This window comes from Poecilia reticulata, chromosome 12 (assembly GCF_904066995.2).
Source record: "Poecilia reticulata chromosome 12, P_reticulata-male-v2, whole genome shotgun sequence".
Classification (NCBI taxonomy): Eukaryota; Metazoa; Chordata; class Actinopteri; order Cyprinodontiformes; family Poeciliidae; genus Poecilia; species Poecilia reticulata.
The window spans coordinates 29,315,808-29,336,151 of record NC_088841.1 but is presented as its reverse complement, the minus strand read 5'-3'; the positions used below and the strand labels follow the sequence as shown (position 1 = coordinate 29,336,151).

Genomic DNA, 20,344 nt, shown 5'->3' with positions numbered 1-20,344 from the left:
TTTCAATCTGAAAACTGGAAAACAGTAAATACTCCAGTTTTCAGCTGGGGTATTTTAAAGTTCACATTTACTAAAAATAAAACCAGAGAAGAAGAAATTAAATTTTATTAATTGCTTTTAACTGTAAAACTGTAAAATGTCTAATTAAGTTTGACCAATAAATCATAAAACCAACCAATACTGGAGTTGATTAAAACATCAACAGTTTAATCTTTAAAAATTACCCACATTTAAACTTATGAGGAAGTTTTGGTTTATTAGATCAAACTGAAAATAATTCATTTTAAATAAAACTACAAAATAACAAAATCAGGTAAAAGAAAGTTTTCCAAATCAGTTTTTAGGCAGAGATATGAAACTGATGAAATTAACAAACTGTACATTTTTGGTTAAAAGCTCATCATACAGTGAAGTTACTGAGTAGGTAAAGTATCCAGAAACTTTACTCAAGTAAAAGCAGCAAAACTTCATCACAAAATGACTAGTAGACGTAAAAAGCAGAATGGAAATGTTCACTCTTTTGAATTTATTTACAGCAATTCATCATTTCTACAACCAACGTACCAATACTGAGTTCATGGTTTTCACTGGATAAAGAAACTGTTGGAATATTTAGGAGGTTTAAGTTTGTCCTGGTTTACCTGTCCTTTGTTTTCCCAAGATGGCGCCCATCACTTCCGGTTCAGACTTACCGTTAACTGTTGGTAATCTTAATGATGTCATTAGGAAACATGATAAAAACATATTTAAATGCATCATCTATGTTAGATTTAACAAAAAGAAACACTTGATGTCTAACAGAGAGAGTTAGCGTGGCAGAAACCAAGATGATGCGTGAAAATAAGTTTTATTCTTTACTCTGCACTTATTTAACCTCCAAAACACTGACCACTGCTCTCTACTGCCCTCTGCAGGTTGAATTCATAACAGAAATATACTGAGGAAAACAACGTGGCACTTTTACCTTAGTGCTGTTCAGCTAAAGTTTTGTTTTTTTTAAGTTATTCAAACTAAAATGTCACCTTCTAATGAAGCTCATCAAAAGTTAAGCAATAATTAAAAACCTAAGTAATACTTTTGATTAATTATTGACAATTTATGTAAAGAAGTTTCTGTATTTTTATTTTAAAAATATATCTACGGAGCTCCATAGGGGACACAACTAATTCTTCTCATTGAATTCCTTTACAATAAAATTCAAATACACCCAGAATATACAGTCAAGCTGCACAAATGTAAACCTTTAATGAAATCAGATTACAGTAAAATAAATAAGTGTCCAGACCTTTTCATTATTTTTAGGAGTAATTTGAACCGTAACCTTCAGCAACTTCCTGAATCCAAATGAATCGTGACTCAGGTTGCTAAATGTCCTGCTGGCTTTTATTAACAACCACAGGATGAAACTGCATCACATAAAGGAGCCGTTAGCAGGTCGGCCCTCCGTTCACGTCTCCATCATCATGAGGAGGATCCAGGATGTCGGAACCTGAAACGTCCGTTTGGATTAAAATGTCCCAGAATCTGAGGACAAACCTGGAAAACAGAAACATCTCAGCCAAGTAAACATGAGACACAGAGACAGAATCCACATTTCCTCCAACAACAACGTGATTAAAGTTAAGAAAAGTTAAAAATTAAAAGACTAAGAGAAGCATCAGAGTTCATTTTAATAAAATCCTGAAGAATTTCACAGAAAAGCTGTAAAACATGAGGTAAAGAAGGACAATCAGGAGAAACGGGTTAAAAGTCACTTCAGGAGGACGAAGCTCCTCCAGATGATTACAAACTGGTTCAGCTCATTCACTTTTTTTACATGACAGAAAAACTTTCTACCAAACGCCTCACAGTAGTTTACATCCCACCTCCACTAGAATAAAACGTAATAAGATCAGATTTTATGCTGCAGGTTCTGGTGAAGGACCGGTTTGGGCTCAACGGACAGAACCAGCAGAACGACGCAGCTGCTGGTTTCCTCCAAGCGTTCATTGGATGCTAGGCTACGCCGCTAACGCTAACCGCTTCCGTCAGTCGCTGGCGGACATCTTGCTAAAAATAAGTCTCTATTTAAAAATAATCCTGAGTTAAACGACATTGTGAGTCACGCGGGTGACCTCTGACCCCCGGTAGCGGCGGTCGTCTGTTCGGTGAGTGTTTTCGAGTCATTAGTTCACATAGCATAATTTGGCGTCAGAGCAGGTAAATTTCATCCCTTGCAATAATAAGAAGCTGTTGTCAGATTCCATGATCTTAAGTTTCGTATACAAACAATTTTTAAAGATATGTCATAATATCCTAACGGTTAATGGGCTCTGGTTGTTGGTTAACATCTGGCGCCATCTTGTGGAAAATAATTAACACTGCAGCAGATAATTCAATTTTTCAGCAAAATCTGTCACCTTAATTGGATCCCTTTGCTAATATTTATTATAGATGGATATTTTTGTTGTCAAATCATACACATTTGGACCAGTTTAACTCATACTTACCCAAAGTTGCTTTATTTTTCAAGATGGTTGTCATGGAGAATTTATTTTTGCACTAAAATCACCAATTAGATTAATCCGTTTGGTGTCGAATCACAGCCTAAATGTTTTAAACACTTTAAAAAAAGAAAACAAGAAGAAGCTAAAAGCTAAAATCAGTGACACAAAGTCTGTGAAGCACGTCTTCATCTCCTGCAGTTGACTAATCCAACCAACTGTTCATCCAACCAAAAATCCATCCAACTGTTCATCCAACCAACAAACCATCCAACTGTTCATCCAACCAACAATCCATCCAACTGTTCATCCAACCAACAATCCATCCAACTGTTCATCCAACCAACAATCCATCCAACTGTTCATCCAGGTCTGGAGGTGTGTGATTTTCTGAACAAGATAGCACCAAAATATATAAAATATATAAAAATTGAGAGTTAAAGATTAGAGAAAATTTTGCTTTGCAAAGGTTTATAAAATCTGAAGAATTTCCTGCCAGAACCAAAATAATAATGTGAAGAAAAAAAAATTATATCGCAGCAGAAAAAGAAAACCAAACTCTAAATCTATTGTTAATCTCTTCATGTTAAATAAATGAAAAAATATATTACTTATTAAATATTTAGTTAATATTGCAGTTTGAATCGGGCAGAACTGATCTGATCGTTTCCATAGCAACGATCAGAAGCAAGACCTTGCTCCAGAACTACAGCGAGCTCACTGATGAGGTCATAGATTACATCATGTTCATCACAGCAGATCAAAGACATTCTGAGGCTTTGAATGCTGGAATCTCAACACATCAGCCAGAATCCAAACGCTTCTCTAAGATTAGTTTCTGTCTAGTGAGTATTTTTATTTTTTGAAGATGCCATACCCTTTTGTTTTATCACTCGGCTTAGGCGTCGGATATCTGGTGACAAAAGGAATGAGGAAGGTTTTTGATCATTTCTTCCCAGGAGACGAATCGGACGAAAGGAGCGGAGACGAATCGGACGAAAGAACCACTCAGAACGACAACGAGAGAGATTGGTTCTGGGACGGACTTCCATCCCGTCCCACCCCACAACCTGACCCGGCTGGGGATGAAGATAGAGATTTGTTCTTGGATGGATTTCCATCCCGTCCCGAAGCACAACCTGACCCGGCTGGGGAGGATGAGAGAGATTGGTTCTGGGATGGACTTCCATCCCGTCCCAAACCACAAGCTGACCCGGCTGGGAACGTTTGTGTAGAACAGGCGGCAGATCCTGAGTCTACAGAGACTTCACAAAACAGGACTGCAGAGAGTCGAACTGATCAAACCGACCCAGCTGGAGAGGTTTCAGGGAACGTCACAGCTTCCAAGCTGTTTTTGGGAGGGACTGTTCCCAAAAACAAAACGACCGCGGACAATAAAGATCACTCGAAGGATCAGGAAAGACTAAACCACCCAGCATGGGGTGGTTCGACATCTTCTTCTGAAGACAGACTTTGGGCCCAGGTTCTTAACGGTGCACGAAAGAAGAACCACCCCGGACGGTGTGGCTCACCGTCAGAAGAAGAAGACAGACTTTGGGACCAGGTTCTGAACAGTTTACAAAGTATGAACCACCCCGGACGGGGTGGCTCACCGTCAGAAGAAGAAGACAGACTTTGGGCCCAGGTTCTGAAAGGTACACAAAAGAACCACCCTAGACGGGGTGGCTCACCGTCAGAAGAAGAAGACAGACTTTGGGCTCAGGTTCTGAACGGTTCACAGATGAAGGACCACCCCGGACGGGGTGGCTCACCGTCAGAAGAAGAAGACAGACTTTGGGCCCAGGTTCTGAACAGTTTACAAAGTATGAACCACCCCGGACGGGGTGGCTCACCGTCAGAAGAAGAAGACAGACTTTTGGCCCAGGTTCTGAACAGTTTACAAAGTATGAACCACCCCGGACGGGGTGGCTCACCGTCAGAAGAAGACAGACTTTTGGCCCAGGTTCTGAACAGTTTACAAAGTATGAACCACCCCGGACGGGGTGGCTCACCGTCAGAAGAAGAAGACAGACTTTTGGCCCAGGTTCTGAACAGTTTACAAAGTATGAACCACCCCGGACGGGGTGGCTCACCGTCAGAAGAAGAAGACAGACTTTTGGCCCAGGTTCTGAACAGTTTACAAAGTATGAACCACCCCGGACGGGGTGGCTCACCGTCAGAAGAAGAAGACAGACTTTGGGCCCTGGTTCTGAACTGTTTACAAACGAAGAACCACTCAGAACGGGGTGGCTCACCATCGAAGGAAGAAGACAGATGAGGAGAAACTCTGGGACCAGTTTTTACTGTGTTCCCTACAGAAAATCTGATCCAGATGGGAAGTTTTCTATGACTTTCTAGAACAAAATGATTATTTTGTGATTACAGCTGCCGTAAAGATGGGAGCCTCATGACAACGACGGAGGACAACCTCTGTACCAGTTTCCCTACAGTCTCAGAAATTGTTTGCAGTTTTTAAAGCGTTCTGAAGACGACGTGTACAAGAAGGAGATTCATCATGAAAATCAAAAGCATGAAGAGAAACACCACACGCTGCAGAGAATCCTAGCTAACGATTTCTCCTGCCATTCCTCTCAAAAACAACCAAGCTGGTTTTGGAGAGGAGCAGGAAACATTGAATTTTGTGAATAAACTATAAAAAGTTAATATCTTGTTTGAAGGTTTCTCTCCAGACGCTCCGGCTTCCTGCTACACTCTAAAGTCATCATTGTTGGGTTGATTAGTCTCTAAATGTTCCTTTGGTGTGAATAAAACATTTATTTTGTGAATAAAACATCAGGGCTGCACAGTGGATCAGTTGGTACCACTGCTGCCTTGCAGTAAGAAAGTCCTGGGTTTGAATCCCAGCCTATATATTTCATATATATATATATATATATATATATATATATATATATATATTTTTTTTTTTTTTCTCTACAGGGTTGAGAAAAGGCTCTAAAACATCTCATTCTGAACTGAACTTTACCTAAGAAGGATTTAGAATAAAAAATGTAATGAACATTTTTTATGTTCATTACATAAAAAATGTTTGGGTCGGTCTGTTGGGTCGACCCAACAGACCGACCCAAACATTTTCAGGTCACTTTTAAAGTGTATGGAAGTATTTTGGTGTCATGATCACGTTGATGTCGTCTCGTCCAGAAGCTGATGTGATCATGTTGATCCTGGTGGATCCATAGCCAGAGGTTCTGCTGCTGCCTGGACCGTCCTACCATCCAACCGGGTCGTGACCCCAGTCTGTTGTTCTGATGTTCTTCTTCATCTCTTTGGATTGTTTGAACAAACTGTAAGTTTGCTTTGTTTCCTTCTTTAACTTTGTCTTCAGGAACTTTCCTGCTTGTTTCTTCTCTCTGATGTTTGGAGAAAATGTTCACTTCTGATTTAAACTCAAAGTTTAATCTCTCTTCCTTTTGAAAGTTAATCTAAAGGATTATTAGATTATTGATGAACTGGAATCAAACAACATGATGAACAGCTGATGTTTCTCTGTTTTCTTCTCTGAACAAACTGCTTCATGTTGTTTCCTGGTATCAAATTCTTGTCTCCACCATCAAAGTCAGAATCAACAGTTTTCTGTTGCTCCCTTTCAAAATAAAACATATTGTTAAAATGTGTTTGATTCAGTCAGATTATTAAATAGTGAATCTTCTCCACTTGTAGAGTTTAATGATTGTTAACTAAAATCCTTCCTGTTGTTCAGGTTGAACCAGTGAATGTTAATGTTGCTCCATGTCTCCATCTAGTGGACTGATAGTAGAACTGCAGCAGCTGATGCAGCTTCCTCTCCTCTGTAAATCTTTTTAGCTGCTGCTGCCACCAGCAGACGTGGCTCAGTTTAATGTGCCATGTCTGACCATGTTGGAGGAAGAAGAGATGAAAATATAATATTCTGCTGCTCTGACCTAAAGAACAGGCCTTCTGATGGTTGGCATTCCATTATCAATTTGGTCATAAAAAGTAAATATTTCTGTAAAGACCTTCACTGGTTCTGTCAGAAGGAATGGACCAGAACTCCAGCAATGTATCATGAGAACCTTGTGGAAGGAAACCAGAGCATTTGACCCAAATTAGACTGAAGGAAATTCTGACCAAACGTGAGGAGATGGATGCAAACTTCTAAATATAAAGTTATGAAACTGTCTCCAATATATATTTATGTTTTTCTCTTTCTTATTTCTGAATCATGGGGCATTTCACATTCTGGGGTAAAAGTTACTCCAGACATCAAAATGTACAAATAATCTGAATTCAGATTTAGGATTAAGTTACTTAATTAATCCTGAGTTTAAGTAAGTTACTTACTTACTTAAGTTACTTACTTAAGTAAGTAAGTAAAGTTTATTCATAAAGCACTTTTCACAGACATAGAATCACAGCACTGTAAAATAGAGTTATACAAAAATACACAAAGCCAACAAAAGAACTGCGACTACAACTCCTGACCTGTGGCTACAACTCCTGAGGTGGGCCTCCCATACCTGAGCTACTGTTATCAGACTGTTATCTGACGGAATGAACCATCAGATAAGGCTTCTGCATGTTGGTGTTCACGCCAAAGCCTGACTATGACATATTTTGTTGTCTTGGCCCTTTTATCGCAGCCTGTGGGGTTTTCCCTGACTGGGAACGAGGATACAACCTGTTGAATGTGACAGGTAGTCAATCAGAAAGCGCGGTGACGTAAGAACAGAGGGGAATCCCAAACAGCTGACATATCGCGCAACTGAGAGTCCGGTGGATATCGGAGATGATATGTGGAAATGTTTATTATTATATGTACATCATTATTATGTGTTTATTATGTTTATTCAGTTAAAAATGTTAACTAGGAAAAAACAGTCACAAAGGTTTGGAGAATCGGCCGACAATTCTTAAATCTTGCCGTCTAAACCAGACTTAAGACTCACAAGGTCTACTCATCTCTCAACCACTGCCCAAATGCTCTTACTCTGGTCGCTATGGTAAAGTTTACATATCCCTTCAAAATAAGATACAGATGCGCCACAAAAACGAACATTTTACTTTTGTGAAAATTTTAACTCACTATAATGACTAACAGGAGCCCTGAGCTTGTTTCTCTGCAATGAGACTGTTCCATCTGGGAGTGATGGGAGACAATGACACCTGAAGTGTTGCTTATATTCACAGCCTGCTTGGTCTCTACGTGGCGAATCAGCTTGAAGCTGCATTGCCTCTTTAGCGAGCCGGCTTGTAATGTGGGACTCACCTACCGGTCCGGGATAAATCCATTCTCCTGTTTCTGGGCCTTTACCCTTCGCAAAGAAACTTTCCAAAGACATCTGATCTTTTTCTTGTGGGCTAAGTGTTGGCGCGCAAGTAACCGAGAGAATCCGGTTAAAGGATTTTCAAAATAAAAGATCCTGCAGACTCAAATAATACATAAAACGGAAATATTTAATTATTTCTTATGCGGCCCGGTACCAATTGGTCCACGGACCGGTACCGGGGGTTGGGGACCACTGCTCTAGAGTATTTAGTCTTAATCTGCAGTTTTAGAAAAACTACAGTTCCATTTCATCCCTACTCACCACCAGAGGTGGTGCTTCAAGCATTAAATAATCACTGTTGCGCATGCGCTGGTCGATCACTAATGACAAAGGCCATTTCTCAATATGCGTACCTGTATGGCAAGCCGTTTTAACAAAAATGTGGTTTCATCTGAATATTTGTAATTACATTTACAGATATCTAAATATGCATTTTGATTAGACAAAATTACATTTTGACTATCTGGAATGGTAATTTAAGATAGCGGCACTTTTTTAAAGTGTTATTTTCTTATGAATGAAGACAGATGTTTTCATGACCCTGTCCCAAGAGGAAGCTGTACTCTGTTGGCAGGATCAGATTGTTTTACACCAGCTGTTAAATCTTATCAAAGTGGTCAACAGGTTAAACTCACACACAGACTCATGTTTTCTTTGCACTGATTTGCCAATTGATACTCTAATTATTCTTTATTCTTCTAAGTCATATATTGGTCTTGTTATCACATTTTATTTCAATAGTTATATTTTATTTTATTATCAGTAAGGGAGAGATTTTGTGGTAGCTTTTAGTTTTATTTATTTCTCTTTAAAACTTCATTCCTTATATTAGCTCTCCTCCTGTAATTTTCCTTTTCTATTATAACTCAGTAAACTTAACATTTTAAAAAGCTGCTCCTTTAGAACTGTATTTTGTCAATCTTTTGACCCTCTTCTTATATAAGGCCTACACGAGAAATAAATGTTTCCCATCGTGTTGAACACCAAAAATAACTATTTTAGAAGCAGTTCCATAATTGCTAATGTGTAAATCTTGAAATGGTTTAACTTGAAATTCAAAGTCCATCTGCTGCCTTCAAAATGTCATTTAAGTCAACATGTTAAATATCAACATATTTTGCTTTAGAATAATTCAAATTCTTGTTTGAAATTGGATGAACCATAGTTCTGATCTGATAATGAATTTTATTAACATGACAATGAATTCAGCTCAGAAACTTTGAACAAAACATTTTCCTCCATTTTCATTAAAATAATCATGAAGTTTTTCTTTCACAAACTCACATTTAGGTTCAAAATCTAAAACTCACTCAATTTATTTGGCTTAAAGAGTAGAAGACAGACACAGAACCAAATGTGATTAAATCAATATATACAACAAAAACTAATGAAATCATCCAAAATAAAATTTTAAATTCAGTTTAGAGCTAAATAATTAACAAGCTACAGATTTATGGAGTCAATTTGTAAAGTTACACAAAGCAAAAAAATAACAGCAAAATTTTTTAAAGATATAATCATTTTTCAAAGTCATATTTTCACCATGTTATTAATATATTTATAAATGTCTAGTAACAAACAAAACATTTAATAAAAGGGTAAATATGTAGCTTAGACAATAATATTTACATTTAAAAATTATTTGGTTTGTAAACTAAACACATTGCTGGGATCATTTTGCTCACATATTCAATAAAATCAAATTTTTTAATACATCAGTTCCTGATAAACAGAAATAATTACCCAGAGATGAACAAAAAAAAACAAGACCTCTCACTCTGAGTGATTTTAGAATCAGAGCTGAACTCAGACTAAAGAGTCAGATGAGAAAGATTAACGCTGCCCTGCTGCTTCCAGCAGCCTGGAGATGAATCTGAATCTGATCAGAGATGAAGAAGATGATCAGATCATCTCCAGATGATCAGATCATCTCCAGTTTCCTCTTTAAAACTCACAGTTTCAATCTGATCAATAAGTTTTTATCTGGACTTTGTTCTTCATGCTGAGATCATCAGAGCTGCTGCTTCATCACTGAGATCTTCATCGGTACGATCTTTAATGTTTTATCAGTTTCAAAGTATGGAAACATCTTGTCAGTGAAGGTGTGTGTGAAGGTGTGTATGTGTGTGTTAGTATCCAGATCAGAGAAGGACAGTTTTCCTCTGTCCCAGTCCAGATTCACTCTGATCCTCTGGAAATTCTTCTGGACTGAGAGAAGAATGGAAGGAGCTGGAGGAGAATATGCTGAATATTTACCTGAATAGAACCATATAAACAACCATCCACACCCTATGCTTCCCTTCCTCTGAACAGACTCTTCTAACACACCAAGTGTCCAGTCTTCACTGTCTCCAACATCAACATCCCAGCTGTGGTTCCCTGAGTTAAAACCCTCAGAACTCAGAACAGAGTAGCAGTGATCATCAAATCTCTCTGGATTATCAGGAAGCTGCTGTTCCTCTCCTCTCCTCCCATTGGTCAGATCTTCAGACAGATGGAGTTCTGTACCAGCCGTGTTTGGGTCCAGAACCAGAGGAGTGTAGGTCACCATGGTCTCCATGTTGCTCCAGATGTTGAAGGCCAGGTTGCCCAGATGTTTGGCCTGGTCTATCAGAGCTCCTGAGGGCAGCTGTGGATCCTCCAGCAGGGGGCAGCGCTGGACTCTTTCCACTGCAGCCTTGTAGTTGTGCAGGAATGAGACGTCTGCAGCTCTCAGCTCCTCCTCTGTGGCTCTGACTGTGTCTGAAAGAGCTGCTATCTCTCTGCTCAGAGCCTCCATCTTCTCCTTCATCATCCCTCTCTTCTGCTCCTCTTCCTCCCTCAGTGCAGCCAGCCTGGCCTCCTCTTCCTCTGCTAGAAACTGATGAAGCTGCTTAAACTGCTCCCTAATCTGCCTCTCTGTGTGTCGGACCTGGACCTTCAGGTGTTCTGCTGTCTGATCAAACTCCTCCTGAACTTTCTTCCTGAGCTCCAGCTTCTCCTTTAAAGGCTCCAGAGTTTCCTGAAGCTTCTTCTTGTGTTGCTGAGCAGCTTCATCGATGGGTCTGAATTCATGGTTTTTGTGTAAATCTGAATGACTGCAAATGACACAAACTGGCTGCTGATGGTCCAGACAGAAGAGTTTGAGTTTCTCAGAGTGCAGAGAGCAGAGATCCTCTGAAGCTTTTTGGTTTCTCTGCTGTAAGAAAGACTCACACAGATTCTTCAGAGCCAGATTAAAAGGTGGTTCATCTTTAGAAGATCTCCTTTTACAAACTGGACAATCTCTTCCTGGTTTCTCTCTCCAGTATTTCTGCAGACACTCCTTACAGAAGCTGTGGCTACATGACAGAATAACTGGATCCTTAAATATTTCCAGACAGACCGGACAGCAGAGATCATCGTCTGATCTGGAAGCCATTTTGTCTCAGAGTGAAGCTGAAACCACAGCAGACAGAAAGTCAAACCAGGAAGTCAGTTTCTCTCCTGTAGAAACTTTCTGAACTTACTTTCACTTTGATTTGCTTGTTTCCTCCTGCAGCAGTCTGTGTTTCAGCGTCTAGTTGCTCAGTTCTCTCTCTGTTCTCCTTGTTCAGAGTTAGTTTGATTTCAGTCGGAGACGAAGGCAGGAGTCAGAGTTCATCCTCAGGGTGTTTACTCAGTGAGTTTTTCTCTCTGAACTGTTTCCTGTTTTTTCCAGTTGTTCCTGTTTGAATCAGTCCAGAGGTGGAGATGTGGCGCCCTCTAGAGGATTTAATCTTAATCTGCAGTTTTATTAAAACTCTACAGCTTTTTCTGATTCATGACTTTGTTCCTGCTTCAAGTGAAAATATATTTTTCCTCTCATAAACTCTTCCAGGGTCTCCACTATCTATGAAATTCAAATGAACACATTTCATGTTCATTTTCCTTCTGTTTGCTGTTTTTCTGTCAGTTTCAGACTCTGGAGGTGAAAATGATGTTTGGTGATGAGGAAAGTTTGTCCTGTTTTCACAACAACTGGATCAGAATCAGAAATGTTTTGATTCAAATTGAATGCCATTTTTATTACTGTAGCTGAAAACTGGAAAACAGTAAATATTACAGAAAGTATTTTTTTACCAGCTGTACCAGGGGAATCCGTCATGCACTTTTTATTTTTGGCCCATTCTTTTCCTTTTTCTTTTTCTTGTTTTGCCCCTCACGAGAATTTCATTCCCTGACTGCAAGATCTTTGCCAGAATATGAGAAATAAAGGCAACCTACTGCGTGAACCCCCTACCTGGTTTCTAACTCTAATGTCATGCATGAATGGTTTCCAGCCCCTTGAACGAGCTGTAAGCTTAGAGCTGCAGGTTGTATTTGGGGGTGAGCCAAAATCAGCTGAGAAAGTTGAGCTGCTGACAATATTTTCAAGTCACAAGACGTTTGAACTTGCTGCAGAGGAACTACTAGGATTACATGCAGTAGGGGTTGGATTATTACAACCTGCTACATATACTTTGTTCTCCTGCCGTGCTCCATCTTTCTGTCTGTCTGCCTCGGACTGATGTGACGGAGGACTTTGTGTCCTTGAGCTGATTGACAAAATGACATAGAAGTTATTCACCGTCGCAGCTAAGATATCTGCTGTCTTCAGACCTTAGCGAGATGCTACAGCTAAATGAGCCTCTTTAAGGTTTGGATCTGCAGCTCATTCACTGGATTCCTCCAGACACATGATCTGTCCAGCATAAAGAGCTGCAGGGTTTGACCTGGTAGTGGCAAGTGCAGGAGAGGACGCAATGCACCGCTTGGTCTCTCACCAGGGTGTGTGCTCCTCCTCCTCCTGTTGGTATTTAACCTTGTGCAGTTGTCAGTGTAAATATGGAAGAGTTGTTTCACAGGTTTTAAATCAGTGATTTGGTGTTAATACTTTGATTCATCAAGTCGTTTTGAGATGAATAATTAAGAAGCTCCACTTATTAAAACTTGGATAAATGTCAGTTGTCCAGATTTCACATTCATGTCACTGTGGTTGAGGTTTTTTGCTCCTGTCATAATAATTAGATCTTGAATCATTTTGAGTTTATGACTCCGTTTCCTTTTCTCACTCTTTAACCTTGTGAATGGTTCTCTAACCACACCAGTTAAAGAAATTAAATCTGACAAGGCGGAGACAGACTCCTTTAGCAAATACCCAGATTGTCTCAGCTGGACTCTAGTTTAATCTCTGCAGTAGTTTGAACTTGACCTCTGACCCAGTGAAGCAGATTCCTTGTTCAACAGGAATCAATGCTTTTTACATCCCTGAGAAACACACAGACCTCAAATGTGTTTTGTGCCTCATCAGAATGTGAATATTAAACCTGAAATAAAGCAGTGAAGTAAAATCATTGCCAGTTTAAGCAGTTAGTTGTCCCTAAGGAGGCTCGTGAGACAGTGCTTACTTTGGGACACTCTATTCCCTGGGCTGGCCACCTTGGGAAGTATAAGACCACTGCTCGCATTAAGCGGTATTTTTTCTGGCCTGCTTTAAGATCAGATGTTCCCCTGTTTTGCAGAAGCTGCCCTGAATGTCGGAAAACCTCAATTAGAGTTCCTACCAAAGCACCACTTCAACGCCTTTCCATTATTGGCACACCTTTTCTGCATCTTGGGATGGATGTAGTTGGCCCAGTGGAAAAAAGTAAATCTGGAAATCGCTTCATGCTAGTCATCACAGACTATGCGACAAGATATCCTGAAGTTTTTCCACTAAAGACTGTTAAAGCAAAACATGTGGCTTCCTCACTGATTCAGCTTTTCTCAAGAGTTGGATTTCCACAGGAGATTTTAACCGATCAGGGCACTAACTATGTCCACACTGTTGAAACAGGTCTATAAGCTGTTGGGCATCAGGAGCATGAGGACGACACCATACCACCCACAGACAGATGGCCTGATGGAGCGTTTTAACCAAACCCTCAAACAAATGCTTCGTAAGTTTGTTAATGATACAGTGTCTGATTGGGATCAGTGGTTGCCATACCTCCTTTTTGCTTACAGGGAGGTACCTCAGGCTTCCACTGGTTTCTCCCCATTTGAGCTCCTTTATGGCTATGATGTGAGGGGCCCTCTGACCCTGCTGAGAGATGCCCAATTACCCAATGCCACGTATAGATGACCTCATTGAGCACCTGGGGGAAGCAAGATATTTAACAACTATTGATCTGTCTAACGGCTACTGGCAGGTGCCTCTCGCCAAACAGTCCCAGGAGCTGACAGCATTTTGCACCTCCTGGGGATTGTTCGAGTTCAGAGTCCTGCCATTCGGTCTGCATGGGGCCCCAGGAACATTTCAAAGACTAATAGATCAGGTACTCTGTGGGCTCTCAGCATTAACCTGTGCATACCTTGATGATGTTGTGGTTTTCAGTGGAACTTGGGAAGAGCATGTTGACCATCTAAAGGAGGTCCTACATCGGCTGCGTTCAGCAGGCCTTACTATCAATCCAGCAAAGTATTTCTGTCTTGCTAGGACAGAAATACAGTACCTGGGGTACACCATTGGAGGTGGTACTCTGAAACATCAAGTTGATAAAATCAATGCGATAGCATCCTGTCCGCTCCCACAAACCAGGAAACAGCTGCGGTCTTTTCTTGGCATGGCTGCATTCTACCATAGATTCATCCCCAATTTCTCAGCTAGAGCAGCATCCTTAACAGACATGAAGGGCTCCAGAAGTCCCACCAAAATTCAGTGGACAGCAGATGCCATTGCAGCATTTAAGGACATCAGCCAATCTCGGAGTAAGAATCCAGTTTTGCATTCACTGGATTTTGCAAAAGACTTCTTGTTGCAGACTGATGCTTCTGAAAGAGGCCTTGGGGCAGTGCTTCTGCAGGGACCACCAGAGGACCAACATCCAGTTGCCTACATCAGTCGCAAGCTGCTACCAAGAGAGAGGCGATATGCAACTGTGGAGAAGGAAGCCTTGGCTATTAAATGGGCCCTTGATTCATTTAAATATTATTTTCTAGGCAGAGAATTCACACTTCAGACTGATCACAGAGCCCTCCAGTGGCTAGAAAGAATGAAGGACACAAATGGGAGAATCACCAGATGGTATCTTGCTGTGCAGCCGTTTCGGTTTAAGGTTCACTACATCCCCGGTAAAGACAACACCACTGCTGATTACCTTTCTCGGTGCCAGAGGGAAGATCAGGAAGTTGGGGAGTGTGTGATTGCCAAATCCATGGCCAAACTTTGAAGTCGGTAACTTTTATGCACAATTTGTTTTTCATTCAAACACAACACTTTAGTTTCAAATCGGTCCATCACAATGCCACAGAGGAAACTGGGAGCAGACCAGACACATGATGCTCCCAGTTGTGGGTGAAGCAGTGAACGTTCTCCAGGAACTGAAGAGGCTGGGATGTCTAAAGAGGTGAAGCTCATGTCTCTGCAGTGGTCTGTCCATAGTCTCAGAGGAACAAAGTTTTGGATGTCAGAAGAAATTGTTGCTAAACTCCTAAAGAGCTGAAGAGCAAAACCCCTGGAGGAGACGGAGCGGAACAAAGGCTGCAGATGAAGAGCTGATGAGGAAAATGGTTCCAGCTCTGGAAGCAGATTCTCAGAGCTTTGGGAGGATCTGACAGAAATCAGGACATTTTCTGGAACCAGACAACATTCACCATATTTTGGTCTCAGTTACAAACTCAGAGGAAACTAGTAGGAGGAGGAAGAGGTGAGGATGATGACGGGATGAAGAAGATCAACACTGTTCACAAAGTTTATAATTAATGCAATGGTTTATTTTAATGGTCCAAATTTCCATCAAATCTAAACTATTATTTTATAAAAACAGTCAAAGATCCTAAAAGGTGAATTATGGAGCAGCAGCTCAATGAGTGAAGAGGAGATTAAAGTTTAAAACGTCTCTCTGGCTGATTGGATCTTAGAGAAAACAAACATTTTCTAGAGTTCAGGGTTTTCTATTCATTTCAACCTGAAAACTGATAAAAAGTTAAATATTTTAAAAAGATCAAAATGTCTAAAAACCAGAAGCTGCAGCTGTCCTCGATGAACTGAATGTTTAGATGTTTGAATGGCTGAAATCATCCAGAGGATGAAGGAAGTGGTTAAAGGTAAAAAACTTCCAGAATCAACTTGAATAAAGAAGAAGAAACAGGAGGATAATAGTGCTGAGGCAGCTTCACACAATGAAAACATCTGGACTCACCAAGCCTTTCTGCAGTTCCTCACAGCTGGAACCAGTCTCAGTCGTCCATCATCTGATGTCTTGTACTTCTCCAGGTCCAACTCATCCAGAACCTCTGACATCTGCAGCATGAAGGCCAGAGCTGAACAATCAGTCACTGAGAGCTCCTTCCCTGAATCCAGCAGCCGTTGGATTTCCTGATAAAATGAGACGTCGTTCATCTCCACCAGACAGTAGAAGATGTTGATGCTTCTGTCAGCAGAGATTCTGTTAGTGTTCATCTCCTTCAGGTTGGTGATGATTCGCTGGATGGTTTCTGGACTGTTCTCTGTCTGAGCCAGCAGATCTTCTAAGAGTCTCTGGTTGGACTCCACAGTGAGACCATGAAGGAAGTGGACAAACAGATCCAGGTGGCCATTTTTACTGCTAAGGGATTTCTCCATGACTTTCTTCATGAACTCATCTAGAGATGCTTCTTTGTATTCTTCTCCCAGGAACGTCTTGATCACCTCTGACCTCCTGCTGGTGAAGCAGTGGAGCATGTAGATGGCAGCCAGAAACTCCCGGATGCTCAGATGAACAAAGGAGTAGACGGAGATGTTGCGGGTTCCTCTCTCCTTTTTAAACATCTAAGTGAAAACTCCTGAGAACAACGCAGCATCTTTGATGTTGATGCCGCACGGTTTGAGGTCTTTGTCATAGAAGATCAGGTTTCCCTCCAGCAGCTGATCTAAAGCCAGACTACCTAGAGACTCAATCAGCTTCTTGTTCTCTAGAGCTTCTTCAGCTCCTTCTTTATACTTTTCCTCCTTGATTGTGAACTGAAGCAGCAGGAACTCTATGTACATCTCAGTCAGGGTCTTGGGCAGCTCTCCTCCCTCTCTGGTCTTCATCATTTCCTCCAGAACTTTAGTAGTGATCCAGCAGAAAACTGGGATGTAGCACATGATGTGGAGACTTTTTGATTTCTGGATGTGGGAGATGACCCTGCTGGCCTTCTCCTCTTCATCTCTGAATCTCTTCCTGATGTACTCCTCCTTTTGGGGGTCAGTGAACCCTCTGACTCTATGGCCCTGTCAATAGATTTATCTGGGATCAAACTGGCTGCTGCAGGTCATGTGGTTATCCAGAGGTGAGCAGAGGGAAGCGGTTTTCCTGTGATGAGGTTTGTCAGCAGAACATCCAGTGAGGTGGACTTTGAAGGGTTAGTCAGGACTGGATTCTTCTTGAAGTCCAGAGGAAGTCGACTTTCATCCAGACCATCAAAGATGAACAGAACCTGAAACGTTTTAAAGCTGCGGATTTCTGCGTCTTTAATTTGATCAAAGAAGTGATGAATCAGTTCCACCAAGCTGAAAGTTTCTTCTCTCAAGCTATTCAGCTCTCTGAAAGTGAATGGAAATATGAAGTCGATGTTCTGGTTGGTTCTGCCTTCAGCCCAGTCCAGAGTGAACTTCTGTGTTAACAGTGTTTTTCCAATGCCAGCCACTCCCATGGTCAGCACTGTTCTGATCCGTTGCTTTCTACCAGGGTTGGGTTTAAAGACGTCTTCCAGGTTTATTTTTGTTCCTTGATTACTGGATGCTGTTTCAATCTGTCTGACCTCATGTTCCTGGTTGACCCCTGCAGTTCCTCCTTCTATGATGTAGAGCTCTGTGTAAATATCATTCAGAGAGGTTTTCTCTCCACGTATTGCAATGCCTTCACAGATAGATTGGAACGTGTCCAGAAGAGACTCTTTGAGGTCATGTTGACATCGATCATCAAAATCTGAACAAAGAGATAGAAAAGCAAGAAAAAACACTTGAAAAAATGAAGACTCAATTTATTGAATTTTAATTTGATTGTTTCTATATCAGGATGTTTAAACAAAGAACTCATTCAAATTATAGACCATGAGGAGGATTTCATTCAGAAGAAACATGAAACATTCAAATCATGAAACATTCAAGTCATGGAGATTTATGGTACCGCTTTGCTTGTTAATAAATTGACTGGACTACAAACATCATGCTGAACATTCAAAGTGTTTTCACACTAAGAGTCACCTCCTGCCAATCTACAGGAAAACTTTTCTATAGTTTCTGACCTACAGCCCAGCAGGCGGAGTGCAACCATAATGCTCCATTTATTTTTGTTATAATTAGTCACTGTTGGATGAGTTCACTTCCACCCAGTCATGATTGGTGAAGGGACTAACCTAAATCAGAGGAGTCAGAGGACATACTCAGCTGGCTGGACAGGGTAGGATCTATGTTGTGAAGTCGTTTGATCATTAATCTACTGGCCCTCTGTCCATTCTTCATCACAGCATCGATGGTGTCCCGGGCCTTGTTTGCTCTGGTTTGGTTCTTTTGAAGAATTTCTTCTTTCTCTGAACGTTTAAAGATGCCATTTACCTCATGGCCATCAAGGAGCTGATTCAGGATTTCCTCAGAAACTCTCTTCACAAACTCATTGCGAACATTGAAAAGTATTTTCTCTGCAGGTAGAAATCAGAAACATAATTAATTCAAACTGATGTCTGAGAGAAAAACGTGATGAAGATCAACTATTCATGCTGCTCCATCCAGAGATTCAGAGTCTGTTGATCAGCTCCTCAGGTCTAAACCTGTTGTTGTGTTTCTTTTTTTTTTTTTTTTATTATTAAAGTTTTTATTAATGTTTCAGAGCATGTCCACAACCTTTCCCAACCCACCCGCCCCCAACACTCCCTCATGAAATAAAATACACAAACAAATAAACCACGCAAGAGAAAAAAAAACAAAAACAAAAAAAAAACCAAAAAAAACAGGTCAGTGCATTATAAATCAATAAAAGTTTCACAAAAGATTAAATATCCTCGGTGTTAGCAGAAACAACCACAGTAAACAGAAGTAGTCACTCGCTAGTATTTTCCAAACCAATAGGCCAGTAGTACCCTAACTTGTCCCCATGTCACAGGAGAGGAAACAGTTCCAGGATTTTTTGAAGTTCTCCATGTCATCATTTAGTTTGGCCAACATTTGTTCATATGACACTATTTCCAACATTAATTCCAACCAGTCCTTAATATTTGGAGCGATTGGAGATTTCCATAATCTGAGGATTATTCTGGCAGCCGTGACCGTCCCCACCTGCATTACAGTATTTTGGTGTTTTGACATATTAGGCATCACTGTTTGATCCCCCAACAAGCAGAGTCTTGGTGACATAGGTATCCCCAAACCTATCCACTTTCCAACGTACAGCAATACTGTTTTCCAGAATGGGAAAATTAGTTTACATTCCCAGAACGCATGTATAAAGGTTCCCGGGTCAGTTTTGCATTTCCAACATAGGTTATTGGTGAGCAGACCCATTCTATGGAGCCTGGATGGGGTGAAATAAAATCTATGTACAATCTTATAGTGTGTAAACTTCCCTCTTGATTCTCTAATATATTTCCCGTTATTTGATAATATTTTCAACCATTCTTCATCAGTAAAAGTGCATCCAAGGTCCCGCTGCCAGACAGTCCCCAGACTTTTACATATATCGTTTTGCATACTATTAAACAATTTGTAATATGTGGATGCTTTATATTTAATTCTACTTGAGCCCATATATTCTTTTATTGGATTATCTTTATATATGAATTTGTCTTTAATAATACAGTCTCTAATTTGTAGATATTTCCAGAAACTATCCTTCTTTATATTATATTTCAGCATGACATCTGAAAAAGACATAAAAACCCCGTCTGTATACAAATCATCTACAACACGTATTCCCTTCACAAGCCATTGTTCCCAATAGACAGTTTTCCTTCCGATACAGATGGATGGATTCAGCCACAGTGAGGAGTACAACTGTTTCGAATGTGACATCTTGCATATTTTATGTGCCTCCTTCCATACTGATTTAGAATGTGCTAATATCGGATTTGTGGGAAGAGGTTTCCTATTATCTGTTTTACCATGAGAAAGAATATCTATCGGTCTAAAGGGGTTAACTAATTCTTCTTCAATATTCATCCAGCTTAGTTTAATTTCTCCCTTTTTAAAATACTTGGACAACTTAACCATTTCAAACGCGAGATTATATAGTCTTACATTAGGGAGGGCCATGCCCCCTATATCCCTTGCACACCACATTTTCTTAATGTTGATTCTGGGTTTCTTCTTGTTCCAGAGGAAGTCCTTCACATAAGCCTCATACTGTTTATAAACCTGGGAGGGGATGTCAACTGGCACCATCATGGACACATAATTGAATAAAGGGGCTATCACCATTTTTATTACATTCACCTTTCCCCATAAAGAAAGTCTCAATTTTGTCCATTTATCCAGATTAGTTTTTATCTTCTGAAGAAGCGGTTCCATATTCAAAAGCATTATTTCCTCTAAATTTGGGTGGAGTCGTATACCTAGATATTTCATACCTGAAGGGA

General features: G+C 40.4%; 2 protein-coding genes and 1 long non-coding RNA gene across 3 annotated transcripts in view; 1 reads left to right on the top strand and 2 right to left on the bottom strand.

Moving 5' to 3' along the window:
• Positions 1-5,460: 5,460 nt before the first annotated feature.
• LOC145554029 (uncharacterized) overlaps positions 5,461-20,344 on the top strand; it is a 217,841-nt gene continuing 202,957 nt past the window's right edge. The window contains exon 1 of the long non-coding RNA XR_014090066.1: positions 5,461-5,790. This is a non-coding gene — a long non-coding RNA (uncharacterized LOC145554029). The remainder of the gene's footprint in view (positions 5,791-20,344) is intronic.
• On the bottom strand, positions 9,451-11,282 carry LOC145554000 (nuclear factor 7, ovary-like). Its single transcript, XM_081613219.1, has one exon. It carries the CDS (start codon positions 11,190-11,192, stop codon positions 9,804-9,806), a length of 1,389 nt encoding a protein of 462 aa, XP_081469345.1. The 5' UTR covers positions 11,193-11,282; the 3' UTR covers positions 9,451-9,803.
• LOC145554007 (protein NLRC3-like) lies at positions 17,033-18,410 on the bottom strand. The gene is made up of 2 exons (XM_081613226.1): positions 18,134-18,410; positions 17,033-17,703 (listed from the first exon to the last, which is right to left on the bottom strand). Exons 1-2 carry the CDS (start codon positions 18,237-18,239, stop codon positions 17,048-17,050), a joined length of 762 nt encoding a protein of 253 aa, XP_081469352.1. The 5' UTR covers positions 18,240-18,410; the 3' UTR covers positions 17,033-17,047.

Bases quoted from the DNA above. Each gene is read 5' to 3' on its own strand.
- LOC145554000 (XM_081613219.1), bottom strand. From the start codon at position 11,192: ATGGCTTCCAGATCAGACGATGATCTCTGCTGTCCGGTCTGTCTGGAA.
- LOC145554007 (XM_081613226.1), bottom strand. From the start codon at position 18,239: ATGAAGAATGGACAGAGGGCCAGTAGATTAATGATCAAACGACTTCAC. The intron at 17,704-18,133 runs GTTAGTCCCTTC...CTCTTTGTTCAG, and splicing joins CTCTGACTCCTCTGATTTAG to ATTTTGATGATCGATGTCAA.